Source organism: Rutilus rutilus (assembly GCF_951802725.1).
Source record: "Rutilus rutilus genome assembly, chromosome: 2".
NCBI classification, from domain to species: domain Eukaryota; kingdom Metazoa; phylum Chordata; class Actinopteri; order Cypriniformes; family Leuciscidae; genus Rutilus; species Rutilus rutilus.
Genome location: NC_140210.1, coordinates 41,419,427 through 41,446,714, shown reverse-complemented (window position 1 = coordinate 41,446,714; position 27,288 = coordinate 41,419,427). Strand labels below are relative to the sequence as shown.

General features: G+C 39.0%; 1 protein-coding gene across 2 annotated transcripts in view; it reads right to left on the bottom strand.

Annotated features, from left to right (window-relative positions):
* mdh1aa (malate dehydrogenase 1Aa, NAD (soluble)) overlaps positions 1-24,772 on the bottom strand; it is a 30,595-nt gene extending 5,823 nt beyond the window's left edge. The window contains exons 1-2 of one of the 2 annotated variants that reach the window (XM_084403180.1): positions 24,444-24,772; positions 23,818-23,891 (exon numbers count right to left, since the gene is read on the bottom strand). Coding sequence is in view for 1 of the 2 variants with exons in the window: in XM_084403178.1 (XP_084259304.1) it covers positions 11,123-11,176 (54 nt within the window). In the remaining variant the exon portion in view is untranslated. Of the gene's footprint in view, positions 1-11,122; positions 11,686-23,817; positions 23,892-24,443 lie in introns of those variants that run through there. The other variant, XM_084403178.1, reaches the window with a different exon arrangement.
* Positions 24,773-27,288: the final 2,516 nt, after the last annotated feature.

Here is a 27,288-nt window from a genome sequence, read left to right as displayed (position 1 = left end):
CATGTGTATCCTTATATCCTTTACAAAAGACATTAAGAGGTCATTAAAGACAGTTTGTGTGTGTGTGTGTGCGTGTGTGTGTGTGTGTGTTTCTAACTCTTTAATAACAACATATCCTGCTCAAATGTTGACACAACAGCTTCATGTTGTCACCTTCAGATGACACTTAAAGGCAGGGTAGGCGATTTGTTCCAGAATTTTTTTTTGTTATGCTGGTTTTAAAGTCTCTTCACATCCTGATTGTAACTACGTTAAGTGGTCTAAATGTATTTATATGTATGCATATATATATATATATATATATATATATATATATATATATATATATATCGTCTGTAGGACCATAAAATGTTCGTCCAATCATTGAATTTGGTCTGAATGCAATGATACGATGTCGTACCTGCCTATTAGCGTATGTATTTCCACACCTCGCGCAGACATCACACGTCATCAGGGCTGTCGCGATAACCGCAAAATTGTAAAACCGCGCTACTGAGAAGCCAACTGCAGAGGAATGCAAGTAACCGTAGCAACCGCGATATTCGCATGTTTTCTTTTTTCATAAGGCTATACCCTTCTTGTTTTGAACTTTGTGCATGTGTATTGAATGTTAAAGTTAATAATAACAAGACTGTTTTTATCATGGTGATTTGTACAGAGGCTTCATTGATTTGCACTTAAGACTTAACAGACAGTGAATGAGAGAGATCGACTGAGCGCATGGGATTACCTGCGTCTGTCTTTGAGGTCAAGTCATATATATGCGTGAAAAGCTTTCCGTGTCCAAGGAAGGCGAAATATTTGTTGTGACATCCTCTTAACGTTTAAGGGGAATTACCATGAATGGCATCAGCGACAGCGCTGGTCAGCATTCCACAGCGCGAGGAAGCCGCGGGAATCAAAAAGCAGCGAGTCACGCATTGAATCAATGCCATTTAAGCGTCAGCTTCAGCGTTACCCATTCGACGCATTGCTGGTCAGCTCAGCCTTGAAAAGTGGAGCTTAACAACTTGTTTCATTACTATCTTTTAAAGAATCAGCGTTTTTGAACGTGTTCGTTGAATGAACGGTTTAATGATTCACTCAAAGACAGTCCATTGCCGTAACAATGTAATGCGCGCTGATTGACAGCCTTTCAATGCGCAAAGATGCTGTTTAGTTTCGGTAACATTGGTTACTGAAAATGTAGGCTACTCGTTTTTGTGCATGCTGACCACATTGTAAAATCTATTTATATAGCAACAAATAAATAATATAAATAAATATATCTAAATAAATAAATAAATGGCGATAATACCGCATACCGCGCTATTGAGCCACTCAAAATTACCGCAAGGGAAATTCCTTCACCGTGACAGCCCTACACGTCATCAGCACGTTTAATGCTATGCAGAATTAGACAGACGTCAGTCACCGAGAGCTGCAACCGAAACAACAGCCGCCTTTTACAGTAACTACTGTAATTTGGAAGAGATAGAAACCCATGGCGTTACACTCAGATCAGTTCATGACTCGAATTTATGCATTTCAATGGCAACACTATCAACGCTGAAATGAATCTGCAGCATTCAGGTGGTACACGTCAGCACTCTTTAAGTGTTTAAGTTCATTATTATTATGTTATTTGCTTTGAGACATGAGGTAGTTTAACGCCGTCTCTCGTGATGTGTTTTGGAGGACGCGTGGCTTTGGAGACGCTCTGAAGGGAGGGCGGGATCTCATGCTTTCAAAGCTAACTCGCTATATTGCTAGCCTCTCCGAAAATTGCCTACCCTAGCTTTAACAGAACAGCATATGTAGACTAGATTCCTGTGGCCTCTTAGAGCTCAACTTCCATTGAAGCACAAAAAGCCTTTGGGAACATTCACAAACAGGATAACATGATCACCTTTTTTTTTTTTCAAGAGGTCAAATCCAATTTAGCAATAATTTTCTATGCAATTTTCTCTTATATTGTTATGCTTATAATATAATTTGAGAATTATTATAATAAATTTCAAAATAGAAGCACTTTCACTATGGACTCATTGAAATATATAACTAATAACTGAGCTTATTGTCAGTTCAGTCCGAATGAAATCATGCTTGTGGTCTCTGGGAGATTATGTAAATAATCTAAAACAAGTTCCCCTTCTGTCACAACAGCCACATTTTTGACGGCAACATTTGCACATGAGAATCTCACATGACCTCATGTGATGCCAAACTGTTATGTTCTAAAGACATGATTTCACTTTCAAATATAAATTCATGAGCTCCACTGTCCTTAATTGAATGTCCTTCGTGTAAGACCATGTCCATAAAGAGACCAGTAAGGTCAAATAGCTTATGTGCTTTCACTTCTGTGGTGTGCTTTTAGTGTTTTTAACCCTATAAAGCCTACTGTATCAAATATGATACAGTAAATTCCAAGTTCTCAAATTTATCAACATGATCAAAACTTTGCTGGATAAAACTGTTGTGCACAATCTACAATATGCCTTCTGTCGCCTGATTGATATTTTATACTTTTTAAAGTAAACGTAAGAATAATTGTTATAGTGTTATTAAAGGGATACTTCACAGTTTTTTCATATTAAACTATGTTATTCCCTTAACTAAGACGAGTTGATGCACACCTCTCTCGTCTCAGTGCGTGCACTTAATCGCTCTGGCGCGCGGCGACACTTTGATAGCACTTAGCTTAGCCCAGTTCATTCATTAGGGTCCAAACAGAGATGAAGCTAGAAGCAACCAAACACCTCCACGTTTTCCCTATTTAAATACAGTTACACGAGTAGTTACACGACCAAGTATGGTGACACAAAATAAAACGTGGTGCTTTTCTAAGCGGGTAAAAAGGATAACTATAATGTATGGCGGAATAGCACTTGGGAGCACTTCGACTCGGCGCAGTAAAAAGTCACGTTGGTTCTAATGACAGAAGTGAGAGGGAGAGGGAGAGAGGATTTTTCAGGAGTGACTTTTTACTGCGCCGAGTCGAAGTGCTCCCAAGTGCTATTCCTATAGTGTTTGGTCGCTTCTAGCTTCATCTCTGTTTGGAACCTAATGAATGAAATGAAAGCTTAGCGTAAAGTTCTGTCAGGAAGACTCGATTTTTGCGTCACTTACTACCTTCTCATCTATCCAATCACGTTCTAATACTAGAAGTATAAAAGACCCGTACTTACACTTGTCTGAGTTCGCAGATGCTGACGCTTTCACTCGGTTTGCAGAAACCGATGCCGGCGTTCACTCACCCGCGTCTTGATTTCAGTTACAACTCAAAATCATATCGTTGATTTTACCAACTCTGACGGCGCGCGAGTGCGAGACCCGCGTAGGAACCAGGCAGCGCGTGGCGGCTTTAAAATACTAATCTCATGAGAGATGATTGATGATTTCAATTTCAAGTTCAAATTTCACTTTCAAGGCTTTCAAGTCGGCTTTCACGTTTGGTAGGCGCTTCCAGCAGCCACGTTAACATCCTCTCTCATGATCAAACATTCAAACTTCAGTCAGGTAACGTAAGTAGGCTATATTCATTTGGCTACTCTGCTGCTCCCTTCACCAGCAATTCATTCGCGACTGTGGTGACGCGGTAGTTTTCTTAACTGCTGATACAGATTGCAATCTGCAAGGCAGCATACTGTAAAGCTATACAGTAGGGCCGGATTGCTCGTTTGAATGGTTGTAGCAAATGTTAGCAATATTCACGTAACCGATATCCCACAGGCAGCGCAGTGTTAGTGTATTTTCAGCGTCGTCGATCCCACACACACATGAGCAGTTTGCAAATACTCCACGAACAACTGCGTTACTGATTCGAAATAAACCAGCACGAGTAACAAAAATATTAACCGGCTTTCACTTATGCTATATTCACAGATCGCGCTCTCATACCGTCTGCCCACTCACCAGAGAGTGCGTTCCACTTAAAGGAGCAATACCTAATTCAACTCGTTATTTGCTTTCTCTTAATTCATCATCGCATTTACACAGATGTCCGGCTATTTTTACATGTTAATACATGACTACCATATATAAAGGAAAAAGCTGAGCTTTTAGAACAGTTGGTTATTATGTTATGCAATTGCAGTAGTAAATGTGGCTATGTTGGGTATGTGTATAGTAGGAGTATATTATACAAAGACAGTAAATTATACATTTACAAGTGCTGGAAATTCTCTAACAACCGTTTTACACTATTTTGTAATTCATAACTTGTAATAATTAAGTCCTACAATAACAGAAACATGGTACAATCTTTGTAACACTAATTTTCTTGGCGACTACTTTAATCCACCGATGTGTGTCATAAAAATATTTATGTTTTAGGTATCAATATCAGTTACAGAGAAAGCAGTCTAAGGATGCTCCGGTCAAGGTCAACGTGCTTAACACAGTAGAACTAACAGTTATGTTAGATTATATCATTCAAACAAATCACAGTCAAGAGACTCATCTGTATGATCTGTATCAATTTAAGGCCAGACAAGTAGTTTAAGGCTTGGTTTGTTGGGAATTACAAACCTGCGTACATATATTCACATGCGCATAACATAGAATTAATTCTTAATTAATGCGCACGTGAGCGCCATCAGCATTCTCACAGGTCGCGTTTAAAGGCTGTGTAGAGAGATCGATGTTGTCTTATTTAATAACTAATAATCCGTGCAACGGAAGTGAATCAATTAAAACTAACTTCAGCTGGAAAATATCTTCATTCAAGAGCAGCTATAAAGCCAAAACAATCTGTTACCTTAAATTATCCGTTTATTACTGTAAAGACTCTTTAAACAGTTTACGTTACATCGTTAAAAGCGCTATATAAATGAAGATGACTTGACTTGACTATGATTAAATGTTCATGTATTTTTCTATCCAAGGGACTCACTTGGTTGTCATGGACAGCGATCTCCCGGTCACGTATAAGACTTAATCTCTACAAGAGCAACTCGAGAGTAATGTCAGGTACATGCTGCACAGCTGAGAAATTGCTTCCACGCTTAAGTCAACAATAGAATATCAAGTGTATCGAGGTAGTATCTTATCGGTATACCGTCACCTTACTTCAGGTAAGTATCGTACTAAGATTAAGATTTAGTGGATAAAAATAAATATAAAAATAAAAAGTATTTGTATTTAAGTAGTATATGATTCTCTGCTCGGTCATCAAAATTCACTATGAGTATCTCTCTTCAAAGCAGGGCAATTATCTTGTCTGTTAACGCTGGCCCACTCAGTGGCTAATTAAGCGACCCGATCCAGCTAGTTAGGTGAAGGGTGCATGTCAAATCCCAGATTTGGACATCCGGCACAGCAAAGGTCAGACGTATTACCAAGCCTGCTCAGGCTTTGTCATCCACACTTCACTGAATTATCCTATAGCGGCTGCTACGTCCTTTTGGGTCAAAGTGGTGGCAAAACTTGTGTTGTATGTGCTAACGAAGCTCGGTTGCATCACTAAGGCAGATCTTCTCGTCAGACGGTCATGCTATTTCCAAACGTTATCTGGTAATCCGTAGTCTCTAATTTCATGATTAAGGTTGCGCACATTCCTAACCTTTCCTATTTTCTATGCGGGTTTGGCTCGGAAAGCCCCACAGATATTTCCGTATAGTATGCCGGAATTGTCATTTGAGGGTGAGTAAAGCGCATAGTTCTTGTCTATCCCTTGGATGCAGTCGGCTACTGCTCCCGGCACAGGGGGTGGAGATTCAACAGCTCATATTACAGCTTCGCTTGCCTCTCACAGACAAATTCCAAAACTTTCGCTCGAGTCAGTTAAAGTTGGAGAGACCCAAGATCACGTAGACCTCATTTCCGGACGGTTAGTTGATGTTTATGCAGCTAATGCGTAGTTCTCTTCTAGTCATTGATTAGCTCATTCTGTCTTGATATCCTTTAATCTTATTCCAGGGGCTGGATTTATGTAATTTTACGGTTGTGATGCCTCTAACCTGGGAGGAATGCCGCGCAGTCCCTCTTAGCGTTTGGCGTAGTCCTTAAAGCAATCTCTTTGAATGAAAATCTTCCATGATTGAACTTTGAGTGTTGTAACTTTGCAGAATGTACTCTAGAATGACTCAAGTTCTGGTATCACATAAACAATTTCTTAAATTTGCAATAAATTCTGTTCCTTCTCATCTATGATTAAATTCCTAAAAATCTGCCCTAGATTCTCAGATCACTCCCCCCTATTTATCCTACCTAACGAAGCACCTCTCTCTAAAGCCTGGATCAGGAGACTCTAGTTTCTGTCCTCAAGCTGCAGTTATCTCCCTCCCAGTATACTGGTCATTCCTTCAGGATCGGGGCAGCCACTACAGCAGCCACACGGCATTTCTACTTCAGCCATCAAGATCCTGGGCAGATGGTCTTCCTCTGCATCCGAGTCTTATATACTGTAAGACCTGATTCAAAAACAATCCTTGAAGCTCAGCAAGCTCTCCAGCAATGTCAGGTAAATTATTATGCAACTACTGGTGGTGGTGTCATGCTCTATCTATCTGTAGATAGTCTTGGGCGTTACTCGTCTGTGTGGCCAACATGTCACCTTTACGTGGCTTAGTTGCCATCGTCTATGTGTGGCTCAGCGCGGCCTCGTCTATGTGTGGCTCAGCGCGGCCTCGTCTATGTGTGGCTCAGCGCGGCCTCGTCTATGTGTGGCTCAGCGTGGCCTCGTCTATGTGGCTCAGCGTGGCCTCGTCTATGCGTGGCTCAGCGTGGCCTCGTCTATGCGTGGCTCAGCGTGGCCTCGTCTATGCGTGGCTCAGCGTGGCCTCGTCTATGCGTGGCTCAGCGTGGCCTCGTCTATGCGTGGCTCAGCGTGGCCTCGTCTATGCGTGGCTCAGCGTGGCCTCGTCTATGCGTGGCTCAGCGTGGCCTCGTCTATGCGTGGCTCAGCGTGGCCTCGTCTATGCGTGGCTCAGCGCGGCCTCGTCTATGCGTGGCTCAGCGCGGCCTCGTCTATGTGTGGCTCAGCGCGGCCTCGTCTATGTGGCTCAGCGTGGCCTCGTCTATGCGTGGCTCAGCGTGGCCTCGTCTATGCGTGGCTCAGCGTGGCCTCGTCTATGCGTGGCTCAGCGTGGCCTCGTCTATGCGTGGCTCAGCGTGGCCTCGTCTATGCGTGGCTCAGCGTGGCCTCGTCTATGCGTGGCTCAGCGCGGCCTCGTCTATGCGTGGCTCAGCGCGGCCTCGTCTATGCGTGGCTCAGCGCGGCCTCGTCTATGCGTGGCTCAGCGCGGCCTCGTCTATGCGTGGCTCAGCGCGGCCTCGTCTATGCGTGGCTCAGCGCGGCCTCGTCTATGCGTGGCTCAGCGCGGCCTCGTCTATGCGTGGCTCAGCGCGGCCTCGTCTATGCGTGGCTCAGCGCGGCCTCTTCTATGCGTGGCTCAGCGCGGCCTCGTCTATGCGTGGCTCAGCGCGGCCTCGTCTATGCGTGGCTCAGCGCGGCCTCGTCTATGCGTGGCTCAGCGCGGCCTCGTCTATGTGTGGCTCAGCGCGGCCTCTTCTATGTGTGGCTCAGCGCGGCCTCGTCTATGTGTGGCTCAGCGCGGCTTCTATGTGTGGCTCAGCGCGGCCTCTTCTATGTGTGGCTCAGCGCGGCCTCGACTCACATTTTACATTATTACTGTCCCCTCGATGATAAATGGAACTCTATATTAAGCTACCGGCCTATGAGAATTGTTGCATTCCATGTCTATCTTGCTTGCTCGCTAAGTTTATTTTTCTTTCTATACTTTAGGAACTTCACGATATATGGCTGGTGGGTATACTTTTCTTCTGTTCTTTGGGGGTGGGCCCCGTCCCAGTGGAATTACTCTTCCACCTATTTTTGGGGGTCGGCTGCGCCCCTGCCTTATTCTTCAGGCAGGAAATGCTGAATCCGTACCCTCGGATTGCGAGTTACGGACGGGGCCTACGCCAAAGAACTTAATTGCATACATTGCTTGCTGGGCTGTCAATAAATGCATAACTGTTACAAGTATTTATTCTCCCGAGTCTTTCTGGCAGAAATGAAAGCTTAGCGTAAAGTTCTGTCAGGAAGACTCAATTTTTGCGTCACTTACTACCTTCTCATCTATCCAATCACGTTCTAATACTAGAAGTATAAAAGACCCGTACTTACACTTGTCTGAGTTCGCAGATACTGACGCTTTCACTCGCCACCATCCACCCCACCACCACCAAGATGGTTCTGCCCTCCACCAAGACGGGTTCTTCCCTCTAATCTCCTCATCACCTATGATGGTCCCTTCCCCATCAACCTCCCCACCACCACCAGGATGGTCCCTTCCAATACCTCACAGGGGGTCGGCTGCGCCCCTGCCTTATTCTTCAGGCAGGAAATGCTGAATCCGTACCCTCGGATTGCGAGTTACGGACGGGGCCTACGCCAAAGAACTTAATTGCATACATTGCTTGCTGGGCTGTCAATAAATGCATAACTGTTACAAGTATTTATTCTCCCGAGTCTTTCTGGCAGAACTGGGCTAAGCTAAGTGCTATCAAAGTGTCGCCGCGCGGCAGAGCGATTGAGTGCACGCACTGAGACGAGAGAGATATGTATCAACTCGTCTTAGTTAAGAGAATAACATAGTTTAAACGGGTGGTAAAATGCCCTTTTCACAAGATGTAAAATATATCTATGATGTCCCCAGAGTGTGTGTGTGAAGTTTTAACGCAAAATACCCCACAGATATTTTTATATAGCAAGTTAAAGTTGACACTTTTTAAGGGTTTGCAAAAACGCACTGTTTTGTGCCTGGCCCTTTAAATGCAAATGAGCTGCTGCAGAGGGCGGGGTTTCAAGAGCTCCTGTGTGTGTTAGCAGCTGCTATTACCTCACGCAGACACACTAAAATGACAGAAACTGTTCTGCCTTTAATGTTAAAACGGAGTCAGACAAAGATGGAGAGACTCAAGAAGAAGTGACAACATGTAGAATGCAACAGGACGTCTCTGAATGGTAAGTTGATGAATTTATGTTGCTGATGTGGAGTTAACTATCTTCAATTAAGATATTCTGTCATGATAAATCTATAAATCGTTCATATAGGAACTGTTGTGAGATGCACACAAAGTGACTTTCTATTGCATGTGAAAAGATGGATGCTAAAGTTTGAGCTGACTCACAAATGTACTCTTATACAACTACTTTTCCTCTTCTCAACATGGACTGCATGTTCCCGGGGGCGGGGTTTATGTAAATTCTAGGGTTAGTGATGTCACTAACCCGGGAGGAATGTGGTGTAGTCCCAACCAGCCGTTTGTTGTAGTCCTTTTCTTTAAAAGCAAATATCTTCCTTTGCTTTGAACTTTGAGTATTGTAACTTAGCAGATGTTGTTTATGCTCAAACAGCAACATTACACACTAACTAAAGTTAGAAAAGTGAAATCATAATCAACCACCCCTTTAATATGAAAAAACGGTGAAGTATCCCTTTAATATTTAAACACTCACTAAACTGAAGCAGCGTAGGTTAACTTGTTTACTTTATTATTCATACATCTTTTTTTTAAAGAAAAATCATGTTAAAAATATAAGTATCAAATATGATACATCAGGCTTTTGAGGAATGTTTATTTGTCCATCTCTCAATCATAAATTGTATTGCATTGCATTATATGTTTCGCCCCACAGTTAAAACTATAGAGCTTTGATCATAAAACTAAGCATACTTTATTTTACTATATTATTTATAGAGTGACAACTGATATTTATGCATTTTATGTATGTCTGTATTGCTGTTATAAAAATCTCATTGATTTACATTAAAAGCTATTAGAATTTAATCTTACTTTTTGGCCAAAGAAATAACTGCACCAAAGTGCACATTTTGAGGTGTTAAGGGCATAAAATTATATATATATATATATATAATTTTATAGAGTACTTAGAGTATGAAAAATGAATAAAGGTTCAAGAACCGCAAAAAAAAAAAAAAAAAAAAAAATCGGACTTTTATTTCATATTTCAGGCTTTACAGGGTTAAACCCTTTGAAAGGTACAACACATTGCAGATGCAATGTTAACCCCAGATTGTGGTGCTAAATGTTAAAGTGGAGGTCAGGGCTTGATGGCACAAGAGCTAACCTAAACAATTGATATATTATTATTATTTTATTTTTTGCTTTTTATCTTTTAATTAATTTAATTTACTATTTAAATAATTAACTATTTAATGGTTGGTTCCAAATGTGATCTTAAATGTCATACATTATTAAATGTGTCATCCCCACCTTTACAGTATGTTGTCACAAAAAGTCAAGGTGTGTTAACAAGATAACATGATTACACCATACCTCAGGATTAAATAATGACCCTAGGTTAACCAATGTAAGTTTTCTCCTTCAGGCTAAATGATGCATTTTACTATCATAGTCTGCCTCTGCATTTCACTGGTGTGACCAGCATGGGTGTGTGTTTAACACCCCGCTACAGATCAGCCACACACTGATGCAGATATTTGCTCCTGTTTGGGACAAAGGCACTTCAGCCAAGTTAACATTACATAACACGCCGTTGGAAAGGTGGAGATCCAGACGGAGCGAGTGCTATCCATGGTGCTGGACTCTGCTTGCCAAAAGCATCCTAAATTAATCATCATCATGCCCTACTGCCGTACTATACGATTTCAAGGTGTGCATGATGAATGAGATTAATGCCAGTATTAACCAATCCCTTCTGGAAAATCCAGCTTAACTGTGTTTTTTAAATATGATAGCTGGTTTCTAGCAGGTTCAAGCTAGTCATTAGCTGCTCCTAAATGGTTTTTACTTGATCTAACATGGCAATTGACTGGTTTACCAGCCTGCCAATCAGCTTAAATTGCTATGTCCAGCAAATTACCATTTTAGACAAGCTAATGACCATCTTGGGCCAGGTAAAGAGTCTTTGGACCACCTATAAATCAGCCACCACATTCCAAAACACTGCAACCATTTGAATATGAAATTTCTATCATGAAATCAATTGCTTTAAATATAACTATCAGATATATGGCGAATTATGCTTTCGCATGCACGGTAAGGATAAATCCTTAATGATATTTTGACGCATACCGCTTGTGTTCAAAGAAAAAACGTACGTTTATGGTGCATCTTACGCCTCCGTTGTCAAGGAGAGGCGTCTTACCTGCGCCGAAGCCGTGCGCACCACCAAGTACATAGCCGACAACAGGGTCAACATTTTCAAGCAGTTTGTCCCTCGAAGTGTCCGATGGAGTCCCCAGAATACAAAAGTGTGTGTTTTTGTGGGACGCGCTGAGACGCAGAGCGGTGTTCGCGGTAACCTGAGCTCACAGGCGCGAGACAGATACACAAGAGTCGCGTGGTGTGTTTTCAGTCACCCTTCCGCACCTAATGAGCTTTGGGAGACAAAAATAGCTCGACGTCGAGTAATCTTTCCGCCATTTCTGATCACAAGGCAAAATTAACGAGGTAGTGATCGGAGCTGCGAAATTTGGGGGTGACGTCAGTCAGGGTAGGATTGATGCTGCAGCGCGGAGTTGCTGAGTGAAGAAAAACATCCCTCGTGGGTTCAGCAGGACATGCTGAGGGACACACGGTCACAGGACAAGGGCTTTGACCATGTAACCTTAATTATAACAATGGCTAGACATTTCCTTGTGAGTTATTTATTTATTGAATGCCATTGAAAGGCAATTTCTACATTGCAGTACATTTTCATGTTCCCCCATTGTGTCTTAAAGGGATAGTTCACCCAAATTCTTCCTCAGAACACAAAATAAGATATTTTGAAGAATGTTGGTAACCAAACCATGTAAGGACAAAAACATATTCCAAACAGAAAAGAAGGGTCCGACATGAGGGTGAGAAAATGATGACAGACTTGTTATTTTTGGGTGAACTATCCCTTTAATATAATGTATAGAAGACAATAAACTCAAAACTTAATTTAAAGGTAAAATCATGATTTAAAATCTTAGTCATCTGTGATCACAATTATGTGAAAAAATAAAAAACATCTTTTTTTAATACAAAACATGTTTTTCTGGAAATATTGGAAGTGTTGGTTTTTTCGAGTCCTAAATATCACTTTTCATAATGTTGGTTTTTTGTAATATCAGTTTTTCTTTGCAAGTTTAGTAAACTTCACACATCGAAATTAAGAAGAAAAAGTATAATGAAAAAATTGAATAAGAAGCCATATATGCCTATACTTTTTGCTTTTACTCACTTTATTAAGGCAAGTGTTTAAAAATGAATCAAAATGAATTAATCTTAATTTTAGTCTGTCACTGCTTGCCATCGCACATTTGCCACTATAGGCTACGTCCCTTGACTGAAGCAATGAACAATACAATTACTATGAACTATCTATTATTCTCTATATCTATTATTACTATTAACTAAGTCGGAAGTCTCGCACATTACTACTTCCGCGTTGCAAAAAAAGGTGGATATAGCCTAGCTACTATATATACTGTACATAGTATGTAATTTTCTGTGAATATGGAATACTGAAATACTAATGTTCAAAAATGTGCCAGTGTGGTATGACCACATGATGGAGGCAAAGTAGGTCTACCTTCCTCAGAGTCACGTGACAGCCAGGAGTTCTGCTGCACTACTTGCATCCACCAGAAGAGGGCAGCACGGCGTAGCCATTAAAGCATCTGAGTGACTTCTGTTTAACAGTAGGAATTACACTAAGAAGTTCTCAGGCCTGCATTCAACTCCTGCCATTTGAAACAGTGTCATGTCACAGCCAAACTGATCTGAGCATGTTAAGCACGCAGTGTCAAATGATCATTGAGTCAGCCAGTCTGTGAAGAGACGGCATTCCTCACTCAGCACATCATTGACAAACCTATGCTTGATTAAACAGCCAGGAGCCATTTTACACAAGTCATAACCTGACCTCAACACACTATGCCACTTTACTCATTCACACAGCGCATTATTATCACCTGTCAGAAGTGTGAACTAGGAGCCATATGTAATTTTGTCCGGACAGTATAGAACAATATAGATCTTTTGTCTGGAATGACTGACAGTTTGTTCCTGTCCTCTGTAATTACACTAGCCGTGACCGGGGCTGTCAGGAGAAGATCAGAGCAGCAAGGCATGCTGGGAATGTTGTCTTATTTGTATATTTGAAGAATCGGCTGTCATTAAAATAAATAAATAAATACTGCGCTGTTACACATCAAAATAATTTTCTTCTTTAAAGCAATACTTCTTTCAAAAATAAAAAAATAAAATTTATTCATCCTCATATTTTAATATTATATCAAATATTATATAATTAATAATATATAAATAGTGTATATAATTATACATAATATTTTCAGTTGTCACTTTAAGTTTTGGTATAGTTTTGTTACATGCTTGTGTCATTTCTATTATTTTTTGTAGTATTTCTATTTAGCTTTAATTTATTTTTATTTCAGTTGTAGTTTTAGTCATTTTAGTACTTCAGCTGTTTTTTTGGCAGAATTTATAATTTTCATTTAAAGTTTTTCATCTAATATTTATATTTAAATTTATTAAGATTTATTCCAATTAATGAAAATACTGTCATGGAGATCATTTTCATTCATATAATAACAGTTAATATTACTGACCACATTTGTCCAAAAACAAAACCACATTAAAATCATGTCTAGTGACTAAGTGATGTCCGGCCTAAATTGACATCTTCATCATTTATTCATAAATATAAAAAAAAATGTGTTAAAGATTTTGATCATACTGCATAGTTGTTCCTGGAGTCGATAACGCAATTAAACACGCAGAATTGAGCAGACATAATTTTTTGGCCAGGCTGTCATACGTAGAAATTATGAACACATGAAAAAACAAGAGAGAACCAACGGGAATATTAATAAGTGATTATGTTGTAGACACTGTATGTTTTTTTCTGTTTTTCCAATAGATATTTTTTGCATAGTAAAATAGTTTGCCTTTTTTGGTCTAATAATTTGGTCAGCTAAATACCTTAACCAAGTTAAGGGTTTTGATATTTTCCACATATTTTGATGGTTTAATCAAACTTGTAGGGTCATTAAAAACAGATATCACTACTGTAATTTAAGTCTTCTGACACCATATGATGCTTTAGCAGACTGAAATTTGAGTTATTCATTTTAACGAAAAGAGCTGCATAAATCTTCTTTAAAGAACCTTCAAAAAAACAAAAACATGAAGGTAAAAACAATTTCTGGATTCCTGATCCTGTAAAGCCGATCATTCTCATGATTAAGACATATTTGCAAAGCAGTTTATGAGATTCAAATGCAAGAAAATGGAATGTTGGATTCATTCCAATGGAATCCATTGATCTGGTCCTCTGAAGCTCCTCCATGTGTGTTATTATGGTCAGAACGTGGACAGTGGAGAACGGTGGGCATTCTCTCCTTGACACACACTTGAACCCTGAGCTTGTGATCGGCCCTGTGATTGGTGGGTTTATCACGAGCTCTGCGTGAGTGTGAAAAGCTGCCCCACGAGCTCGACGTGAGCTGTTTGTGCTGTGACCCGATGGCACTCGGTGTCTTGAACTTACACAGAACTGCGCAACTTTTCAGCTCTCATGCTTCAGCCCCGCTGTGTCCTGCTGCTCGACAACAAGCTTCGTTGCAAAAACACATCTCACTGTCTGCATAGGCGGCTTCCTTCTAAGGCAGCATTCTACTCTAAATGGGGCTTCAGAAATAGTCATTTAGAACACCATTGATGCTGTAGAAGAACCATTTTTGGTTCCTCAAAGAACATTTCTGGAACCATTATTTTTTTGTGTGTGTGTGAAGAACATTTGAATAATCTAAAGAACCTTTTGTCACTATAAAGAAGCTTTTGTGGAAAGGATGTCAAATGTTCTTCATAAGGCCCGTTCAGAATGATAACTATAAAAATAAAGATATAGTTCTAATAATTCTTCTAAATATGAAAGAATAGCAGTTTTCACACCACAGCTATAACGATAACAGCACTGAGAAATGATATCGAGCGTTTGTTTTCCAGCTGATGAACGATGAAAACATTAACAGCCAATCAGAATCTTGAGCTTGAGCGTTTAAAGCAGCATGCAACAAAACAGCAGCGCGCTTAGAATAAACAGAACGATATCGTGCATTAGTGTGGGCGCTAATAGTTATTATCGTTATAGTTATCGTTCTTGGTGTGAACGGACCGATAGAACCATAGAAGGCAATAAAGAACATTTATTTTTAAAGTTGGCAAGAAAAGAAAATTGCGATAGACTTTTCTTCCCTATTGTGATTTATATTCGAGTAAAATGGCTACTTGAAGAAAAAATTAGGGCGGGACTTGATTTTGTCCATGGGGAATTTATTGGACGGTTGTGGTTTGCTATTGGTGGATCTCATGTGAGTGACAGGTTGCTCCGCCCTCACGCCAGTAAACACAGGAGGGAGGGGAGGTTATTTTGATTTCATGGTAACTTTAATAGTGCAGGTACATACTCTAGTTAGTAGGCATACATTGCAGTCTCAAGCATAGGTCGAATTTTATTAATACTGTATAAAAAAAAACAGTATAAAACCGACGTCCATGTTTACTCATGTTGATTTTACATCGCTTTTACTCAGAGTTCATTGGAAGGTAATATGTGCGATCCGTATCTTAATACGGGCAACACACTCACGCACATTCCGACAGGGATTAACCAACAGACGCAGGATTGCTATCTTCATCTGGATTATTGTGGACCAGCTGATAAACCGATACGAGACGCTCATGGAACACAGAAGCAATCGTTCCTGGTTTTTGTTTCGGATTGGATGTTTTCGAGACTGCATAAGACACAACAGCTCTAGTAGACATCTTGTCGTCTCAATGACAATGTTGAAATTCCAGCGCGCAAAGATTACAAAGGTTAATGTGTGAAAAATAATTTTCTGAAAAGCATAATACTACTGTTAATAACCCAACAGGGACCATTCTCAGAACATTGTTCTGTCAAAGATAAATGCAAAAAATCTTCCAAAAGTGTTAATAGAACATTTGTTCAAAGTTATCAAGTCTTTAATAATGTTCTCAAAACGTTAGCACAAAAACATTATTTACACATCGTTCATGGGACATTTTTTTTCTGAAACAGTAGCTCGCTCATCTAATATTTCTTGTTTCTGAACATTCAGACAACATTCAAAAGTAGTGTTCCCATAATGTTTGCAGAATTCTCAAATAAATGTTTCCTTAACGTTCACATAACCCAAAAACTGGACGCTTTGAACGTTCAGATGAAACTCAAGAATTACATTTTCATAACCGAAACGTTCTTTATTTAACATATTTCTGTTAGCTGGGAAGGTGCAGTGGGTTTTTGTGCCACTAGTGCCACTAAATGCAATTGCGGTCATGTTTGAAATCTACATGCTATATATCTAATAAAAAATATAATGTAATGTAATATATACTGTACACTACCTTTCAAATTGTTGGGGTCAGTAAGAAATTAATACTTTTAATTAGCAAGGACGCATTAAATTGATCAAAAGTAAAATGTCACTAGATTAAATAATTTGTTCACCATATCCAAATCCCACAAGTTAAGTTATTCCTTTGTCATGAATTGTGTTTACAAAGTTTATGGCTTTATTGCTTTCCTGAAAAACCCACAAAATATGAAGCAGCACGACTGTTTTCAACATTGATAATAATCAGAAATGTTTCTCGAGCATCAGATCATCATATCAGAATGATTTCTGAAGGATCATGTGACACTGAAGCCTGGAGTAATGATCAGGGAATAAATTACATTTTAAAATATATGAAAGTATATGTTTTACTAACGTTATCCTATAGATAAAGTCAACTTTACAGTGCAGAATTCAGCTTATTCACTATGTGTGTCTGACTGTGTTCAATGACAGGTGCTTTAATATTTGTTTATAGACGTGGATGATATCTTGTGTGCTTCTGACAATACTGAATAGTTTGTGGTGCATCTCATCATCTGCGCTCGGGTACCAAAGAAGGGTTTTTACATGGGCTAGCATGAATGCGCACACATGACAATACACACATGCATACGCACACACTTACCCAACGAGCTGTCTTGTCTGCCATTCTTTTTTTGAAAGAGACACTTGATCGGCCACTAGGATGCGTGGGCTCCTAAACACTTGCTCTCACACACACACACACACAGGCGCCGCTCTGTCCCTGTCCGGGGCTGAATGGGAATCCTGTGCCACCGGGTGCGGTTGTGCGCTTGTTTTCCTGCCCTCCTCATCAGCCTTTTCTTTATCTTCTTCATGTCTCCTTTCTTCTCCTCACCCTCCCTCAGGGCCTGTAGAGCGAGCGAGAGAGAGAGAGACTCTGAGGAACGGTAACTCTAGAACGGAAATTAGTGTGACGCAAATTGGGGTTGGATGTCTTTTTTTTTTTAGCAGTGCAAATGAACTGAAATGTACAGTCTAACAAGCAAAACAACCCAGTCAAAGTCCCAAAGGCCTCAAACACACTGTAAAGCTTTAGGAGTGACACCCTATTTCTCGTTCTGAATGTGAACCAGAGTACAGAATTCACTTCTGAATTCATAATGATTGACACACACACACACACACACACACACACAATTGATTCTTCAGAAATCAAATCATTCTGATTTGCTGCTCAATTATTATTGGTGCTCAAATAATAATCTTACCCCAAACTTTTGGACTGGTAATGTATCACAGTTTCCACAAAAATATGAAGATTGTGGAACAATGATATTAATCAGAAATGTTTCTTGAGCAGCAAATCATCATATCAGAATGATTTCTGAAGGATCATGGGACACTGAAGACTGGAGTAATGATGCTGAAAATTCAGCTTTGATCACAGACATTTTTTAATATATTCAAATAGAAAAGTGTTATTTTAAATGATAATAATATTTCACAATATTCCTGTTTTTCCTGTATTTTTGATCAAACAAATGCACTATTGGTGAGCAGAAGAGACTAAATATGAATCTTAATTTAATAATAATTTGATGCCACTTGCAGCAATTAAAACAATTGATTTTAGTCTTTAGTGTTTATTTTAAATTTATTTTAAGAAAGAAATTTAGCATCGGCCATAACATCCCATACACAAAAGAATTATATTTGAAATATATTTTCTGGATATGTTTTGGAATATATGCAAATATTTGAAATTGGCCCAATAAATATATTTCATACTTATATTTCATATATTTTTGTTATATTTCAGAATATATTTCAATGTATTTGGAATATATGCCACATATATTTTTGACACTTTTGGGGACCCGTACAGAAAAAAATACATTGAAATATATTCTGAAATATAACAAAAATATATGAAATATAAGTATGAAATATATTTATTGGGCCAATTTCAAATATGTGCATATATTCCAAACCATATCCAGAAAATATATTTCTTTTGTGTATGGGATAAATATAATTAACGGCTTATCATTACCAGCCAGAACGTCAACGAACGACGTCTCGTGGTTCCATCACAGAAAGCCACAAAATCACTTTCCAGAACATTCTCATTCACAGTTCCATGCTGGTGGAACACTCTCCCCACCCTCATCCGGAATGCAGAATCACTGACAACGTTCAAAAAACGGCTGAAAACCCATCTCTTTCGTGAGCACTTACCTTCATAAAAAAAATAATAATAAAAAAATAAATAAAAAATTCCTTTAAACCTCACTTATCGGGCTTATGCTACTCTGAATAATGCCTGAACCTCGTATTCTGAGCACTTCTTGCGTTGTTGTTGTTTTTTGCCTCTTCATGATGACTCGCTTAATTTTTGTCCTAATTTGTAAGTCGCTTTGGATAAAAGCGTCTGCTAAATGACTAAATGTAATGTAAATGTAATTTTAATAGTAGTGTATCCCTATTCAAACGATTAAGGAAAATGTATTCTTTGTGATATGACCCATTGAAATATCACGGTACGTGCAGCTTCTCAGTGATTTATTTCACATACAGCCAGTTTGTCTCAAGTCAAACGTGCGATAACAGCTCTGCCATTTCAGGAGAGATATTATCAGGCGATGTTAATCAAATTGCGAGATTTGTGCCATCAAATCTTTCATTGTTGCTCCGGACAACTGCAACCGATCAGATTCATCTGCCTTCTCGGTCTGAATGAGATTAGAGCGTATCCACACACCACAATACAAGACTCATGAGGGCCGTAATCCAGATTACTGTTCAAACGATCGTTAACTCAAGAGATTGTTGTGTAATCGTTTTGTTTGAGCATCCAGCAGGATCGATCGCATTTTAAAGCATTTTAATCCTTCTGATGCTCATTTCTTTGGCTGGTATTGAGGCTCTGCTCTTTCCTTCTAATGGGCAGATAGACTGATAGAGAAGTAATCTATCCTATAGTACAGGCTGGATGAGGAGTGTGAGAGTGATAAGACTTATACCCCCAATGTTTCTGACTCGAATCCCTTTAAAAAAAAGCCTTGATTATTCCACTGGCCAACAGTGAATGTTCTCAGACCTTTAGCTAATGTTCTGACACGGTCTCTCAAAGTATTTAGAGAAACATTAATAGAATGTTTGATCAAAGTTATCTGGTCTTTAATAATGTTCACAAAAACATTGTTTATAGATTTTGATACGTTTGAAGGGCGGTAACAATACACTTTTCGTTCCATTGATTTCCATTCACATGCATGCAGAAAGCTTATGCTAAGAAATGTAGCATTTTGCCGTGTTTCATGAACTCTGATCTGCGAATTCGGCCCTGTCCCAAATGGTACACTTCATGTGCACTTGGGGTTTTGTAGACTTACAATGGCCGCCGAGTGTCTGTTAAGACCGCAGGGTGTCCCATTCGTCATTTGCGGTAGATATGTGCCCTCAATACGCACTTTTGCTGAGATCGCAAACCAGCGAGATACGCAGACTCAGAGGAAGATCCGTTTTAGGGGTCCATTTGGGACAGGGCCTTCGTATCACATGAAGACGTGTGACCGATAGAAGATTAATAAGTCACGATGTGACCTCTTGTCTGAATTAAAAGGATGCATATTTTTTGCGGTAAAATGGAGCAGATTTGTTATATGTTGAATTTATGTTTATAAAAAAGATGCTACAGAGTATGACGTCATACCACGACCGTTGCAGTGTCCGTAGAAATTTCTGGTGTGACCGCGGCTTACGTTTAATGTTCATCATTTTTTAAATGTTACTACTTGTAATGTTCAGATGACATTCAAAAGTAACATAACGTTTCCTGAACTATTTTTCGCCATTGACGGAATTTTCCGGCAATCAATGTTTTAAATGTTATACGGTAGGGGGTGCTATTACGCATCTTCTGAAAGAGGACTGAATCTCCAAATCAAAACACAGGCAAAGAAGAAGCAGAAACAAGACAGAAGCATTGCTTATGCACATGTAAAATAACATGATCATCAAATGTGATATAGCATATAAATCAAAACCTAATGTTACAGAAAGAAATGTTGAACCCACAAAGAGGTAAAGAACTGTGAAGCTGAAAAAAACACTGAAGGATTCAATCTATGTTTTGATCATATTTCTGAATCCAATCCGGACATAGATTTTCTTGTTCAAAATGTTGCTTTTTTATGAAACCTTTCCACAAGTGTTGATGGAAAAAAAGAATTCATGAAGCTAGAATATTTTTTTGTTGTTGCTGTTTAAAAGCAGAGACTCTGTTCTTTCTTTTGATATATTGTATGTTCAGATATTCATACAACAGAATATTCTGGGGGCCATAAAATGTTTTGTGAAAACGATCCAAAAAGCTGGTGCTGACTGGTAACCTTTTTTTTTATTTATTTTTTTACGCTGGTGGGGAAAGAGTTAACGATTGCATAACCACCAATATTATTATTATTAATTTTTTTAAACTGGACGTTTTGAACGCTCAGAGAACATTCAGAATAGGAATATTAAAGGGATAGTTCGCCAAAAAATGATATTTAACCCATGATTTACTCACCCTCAAGCCGTTCGAGATGCATATGTCAATCTTTTTTCAGACGAACACATTTTCAGTTATTTTAGAAAATGTCTTAGATCTTTCAGTGGTTATAATGTGAAGCAATGGGGTCCAGCTGCTTCAAGACCGAAAATGTGCATGCATCCTTCACAAAAGTAATCCATCCGGCTCCAGGGGGATAAACGAAGGCCTTCTGAGGGTAATCCGTGCGGTTTTGTCGTAAAAATATACATATTTAAAACTTTATAAACGAAAATAACTGGCTTCCGGTGGCGGTCGGCGCGCGTTCATGGAGATGGAAGCGTCGTGACGTAGAATGAACGTGACAGCGCAGCCAGAGAGCAGAGCAAAACAAAACTCTACGTTCGTTCTACGTCACGACGCTTCCATCGTGAAAATATGTTCGTCTGAAAAAAGATTGACATATGCATCTCGAACGGCTTGAGGGTGAGTAAATCATGGATTAAATATCATTTTTGGGCGAACTTTCCCTTAAACAAAATGTTCTTAGAGCATATTGTTTTTTAGCTGGGCACAGAGATGAATAAATGCAAAGTACTTGAAAATACTGTCACAATGCAAAAACCTATTTAATGGTCCTACAAATAGGCTTTATGACCTTGACAGGTGCTTCATAAAACAAAACAAAAATTAAAATTTTGCACAAAAATAGCACTAAATGTCAAAAAAGCATGATTTGAAATTCCCTACCCAGTTTTAGCAGACGGTGTACTTACAACCTACCAGCAGTATCTACTCAAAACTCAAAATACTCTACATCTGTTTTACAAATGTAATGCAATGCAATTAAGTTGAAGGTCAAGAATTGTCTAACATTTTAATCAGGTAAATTGAGCAAGCAAAAAAAAAAAAAGTACTCTTAAAAATAAAGGTTTTTGCAGCGATGCCATTGAAGAACTATTTTAGGTTCCCCAAAGTACTTTCAGTGAACAGTTCTAAAAATAACAGTTTTTTCTTAGTGTGAAGAACATTTTAATAATCTGAAGACCCCGTTTTCCACTATAAATGGCCTCTTGTGGAATGGAAAGATTCAATGCACGTTAAAGGTTCAACGTGGAACCACAAGATGCCAATAAATAACCTTTATTTTTAAGAGTGAAGTGTCAGATGGGCCGTATTTTAACTTGATCAGTTTTGTGACATATTCGCTTCCTCTGGTGTGTGTGTGTGTGTGTGTGTGTGTGTCTTTCCTCTTCCACACATATCTAATTAAAGTGTGTGTTGTCAAATGGCTGATCTTTAGCGTGAAATCATCTTAGCGGATAGAAGGCCTGGGAGAAAAAGAGAGCGACGGAAAGAAAAGAGACAGGGACTTCAATCAGCTCCAGCTGGGACGGTTGTTTTCATTGTTGCTTGTATTAGTTGTAGTTTAAGCCTGTTTTCTACTTAGAGCGGCAGCTTTTGCACAAACGTTATTGCTCTCACTGTGCTCTTCACCTGCTCTGATTCCTGAAGCCAAACATTTGTACAGCACTCACCAAAACTAATATCCTACTATCATCAGAAACACTATCAGAGCAACACAAGCATGACTGGAGTTTAGAATTTGGCCTATATTTGCATGGGTCCATTTTTAACCCTCCACTGTAAAAAAAAGATATGATATAATAATCAGTAAGTCATGGCAACTTATGTTTTTACAATACTTTAATCAAAATAATTGTATATATATATATATATATATATATAAGATTCAGCTAGATTTTTTAAGCTACTTTAATATAATTTCGATTACTTCCTGTGTTGATGTATTCTTTTTATAATGATTTGTATTTTTCTTGTATTCTGTAATGAATCTTGAGAAGCTTAGGCTACTTTAAAGGCGCTAGATAAATACAACGTTATTATATTAAGATAGCGCTGTTTTGAAATTCCTGTCCACAAATCACCTTTCACAAATTTCTGCAGTTGTAATGTCGTGTAATAATGCTTAGACTCCATTCATACTTCCAAAAACCACTAGCAAAGTGTTATATATTTTGTTCACTTGTGTGCAAATGTGTACACTTTATTTCATTACCTCCTCCAGAACATGATTTGCGAGTCACATTCTATCAGCAGTGGAGGTGAAGACGACAACTCCCATCATTCCCTGTCATCAAGCTACGCCTTTGTTTTGTATATGCGACCTCTAGTGGCAATAATTACATACTGTGTCTTTAACTGTGTCTTTAACTTTTAGACATAGGCTGCATCTGAAATCGCACACTTCCCAACTATATTGTATAGGCGAATAACAGTATGTGACAAAAGTATGTCCGAATTCACAGTACTCATAAAAGAGTAGGCAAAAAGTACCCGGATGACCTACTACTTCCAGCGATATTCTGACGTGTGGACACACTTTACTGTCCCATGAGGCCACAGGAGAGGATTTATGAATGACAGTGAAGCGACGTAACTGACGCTGGTAGGTCACATGATAATGACAACATGGTGAATGTAGTACGTCCAGATTACATTCATACTACATGCACTCATACTATATAGGACATACTATTTTAGTGGTCGTGGAGTAATAATTACTTATTCAAAATAAGTACAGACTCAAGAGAGTATGCGATTTCGGACGAGGCCGTACACTCCAAAACTTCCCTATGCACTTCTCATCAGGGGAACCCTGCCGCCATTTTGAAGTGCGTTCACTTTCAACACATGATTCAAACGATGGAGGAGAAAAAAGCTGTAAGGTAAGTCAATTAAGCAGTTTAGAAGAGTTATGCGGAGAAGACAACAGCATGGCTCCATGGCAGATTTAAGTGACCAAGGGCTCAGGGCGATCCATTCAAATATTGCAAGGGTTCTGCCAGTAGTGGGCACTCATGCAACGTAAGCAAAGACGTAGGCTATATCCGAGTGAACGAGAAGGAGGGAAGTTAGCGAGGGAAGGGCATAGAAAAGTGCTGAGAACGACACACACACATCTCCTGGACATCCTGAAAAATGTAACCAATCAGATGACAGCTTGGAAAATCCTGAATTGTCTTCCAATTAAGTGTGCCATATGTTTTAGTCCGTGGGAGTGACCTCTGAGGCTGAAACTAATATCCAGCTAACAGGAAACGTTCTCAGAACTTTAGCAAACGTTCTGGCAATATTCTCTCAAAGTTATCAACAAACATTCTTCCAGTAACGTTTATAGAACGTTCGCTCAAAAGTTATCTAGCCTGTAATCATGTTCTCAAAACATTAGCACAAAAACGTTACATATACTTTTTTTATAGGTTTTTTTCTGAAACGCTTTAGTTGACATGTTAACATAAAAAAATGTCATTACTTCTTGTTTTAGAATGTTCAGACATTCAAATGTAACACCGCCAAAATGTTTTCAGAATTCTAAAATGGAATGTGTCCTTAATGTTCACATAACCAAGAAAAAAGTTGTTTAAATATTTCAAAAACTGGACTTTTTGAACGTTCAGAGAACTTAACGGCAACATTACCAAAACATTCTTAGAACATATTATTTTTGTTAGCTGGGTACTTACATATGAACTTTCACTGTAATCTCTTACACACACACAGGGAGATTCCAAAGATAGCAACAGTTCCAGTTGAGCCGCTCTGAGAGAGTCACTGCGGTGCGCCCAAATTGAAAGGGTGGGACCGGGGCCGCCAAGCATGAAAAAGGATAGAAACGAGGTAGGGAGAGAAAGAAAGCATGAAAGAGAGAGAAGAACAGGGAGGGCGGCACCCTTAAAGGACCCCATCCCGCTCTCTTAAGGAAGATGAGAGAGTGCGAGTGAAGAAGGATGAAAAAGAAGGGAGAGAAACAAATTATTAACACCCCACCGACCACTTTAAAGAGGACAAAAGCAGGGAATGAGAGAGGAGAGGTGAAGACACAGAGGAGAGGAGGGACGTTAACGTTTCACCGTTACACCCACAGGGGTTTCCACCCGTTTCATTTAGCCACAGAGGATAAACTGACCAGATGTATGTGCATGTTTATAGCCACTATATATAATACTTACAGGATGACTGCATTATTCCTCAAAAAAGAAAACCACACAGAAATTATTATATGAAAGAATTAATAAAATATAATAATTTTAAGTATTAATAAGAATTAATATAGCCTGTTAACTGTTAGTGTCCAGGTATAGAGGGACACTTGGCATGCTTTTATTTTAGTAATCATCATAAGATAGGTATCATTCGAACGCTCAAACTCTCAAAATTCATACTGTGAAATTGGACACTGAGTTACAATAGAAACGGTTCTTTAAACCCTTTTAGCGTGCTTAGCCTATTTTTTGTGATATCAACTTCAAATTTGGAACACAACTCGGTTAGATATATATATATGTGTATATATATGTATATATTTTGTGAAAACAAAATTTGTTCAGTACATTTGCTTTACCTATACATTAAATTTAAACTTTTATAACGTTTTTACACTTTCCATTTTTGAAGCTCATTTCACTTTTGCAATTATCATTTGAATGTATACTTTAAAAAAAGAAAAAGGCCAAGATTAGGTCTGTATTCTTAAGCATTCATGATTTACACAACCATTTAAGTTAAGATCTATGCTAATATATATACATGGATCATTCCCTTAGTGTTTTCTCTAATGTTTGCATAACCAAGAAAAAGATTTTAAAAATAATTCACAGAACAAATGAAAACATTAGCATTTTTGTTAGCTGGGATGTCCTTGGGCAACCTGCATTACCAGCTAACATGTGATGATTAACATCTGGTCAGCAACAGATCAGGTTCAATAAACTAGGCTATGAGCTGTAGCAGACAGATATATAAAACTAATTAAAATAGTCAGAGTACTACTCTCAAAAACGAACTAAAAGTGTGTTTCATGTGGCATGACCACCAACATTCGTAATGCTCGTCGCATCAGAGCCTCTTTGATTCCTGAACCATCAGAACCTTAGAAGTTCAAAGGTTCTGCTCGAGTATTGTCCGAGTCTCATTCAGGACCATAAATAGTCATAAAGCGTGTGCGAGTGGTCCTGGCAGATGAAACCTCGGGGTTTGTTTATGCTCGGCCAACCTTAATCCTGCAGCTCTCTGCTGTCACTCAAAGTCTGACAGTACCCAAGGGCTGCTGGGAGATCCCTTTACGCTCTTGCTCAGACACGCAAAACAAAGCAAACACACAACAAGCTCAGCTGTAAACACACTTTGGGCAGGGTTGTGGCGTGCTGGATATAGTTTCAAAGTCGGAACATTGTGTGCACAGAAAACACACAAACAGATTGGAGAGGTCGAGGGAGTCATCTTTAGTGCATTTGGGGCGTTTTGGCTAAGATGTGACCCTGTCATAATTTATTCACCCTCATGTTGTTCCGACTCTTTCTTCTGTGAAACAGCTAGAAAATCTGTTACCTGGGATGACGGTTAAATGTACAGTTTAGTGTTATTATACAAAAACATTCGACCACAGAATGCAGCGATTGACCACAGTGAGGAAAGGAAAGAGAGTATGTAATTTAAGGACGCTGATGATACAGAGCTTAAATTGGTAGCTTTCGGATTGTTAATAGTCTTCTTTTCTATTTCCCCGGCTAGCACAGATAAACACACATCTACATATGCAAAACTGCAAATCATTAATGCTTGCATGGTGGGAGCAGTGAGCACAGGTTTTAGGCCAACTTAATTGAGTCCTTTCTTTCCTTTATCTGAATTATTCAAACAGAGAGAGAGAGAGAGAGAGAAAGAGAGAGAGAGAGAGAGAGAGAGAGAGATAGTAGAGCTGATACCACACATGCCATTTTAACACTATTTTTAGACAGGATCACGCCATGATCAAGCACTTTAGTCAAACAATAGAAAAAAAGACAGAAAAGGACTATAAAAGAAAAAAGAAAGAAAAAACTGACAGTCGCTTGGCATGGAAAATACCAATGCTAAATGTACAATGTGATTGTAGCTAACCACACAATCGTGAATAGCCAGAGTAAAATAATAAAATAAACAGTTACTACCATATCGGTACTCTGGCCAGCTCTCATTTAATATTCAAATCAGGATGACGGAGATGCACACCATTGGTTCTCGCACGTCTCGTAAATAAGCATTTGTTACCGATCTAGACTTGGATCTTTATTTTTAAAATAAATACACACACAAAAAACCCTGACAGTTAATTTGATTTCACATGAAAGTGGTTGTTGGAATGAAAATGTAAAAGCATTAGGAATTTACTGGTGGACCGCAGCTGATATGCAAATTCTTGATGGGCTGTATAGCATGTCCTAGCCAATCAGAACATATTCCTATTGGGTATAAATATAAGTGAAGAGAAGTGAACTTATCAGTGTACTTCACGTCGTGCTTTTGTACCAGGTCATCATGGAGTTCTGA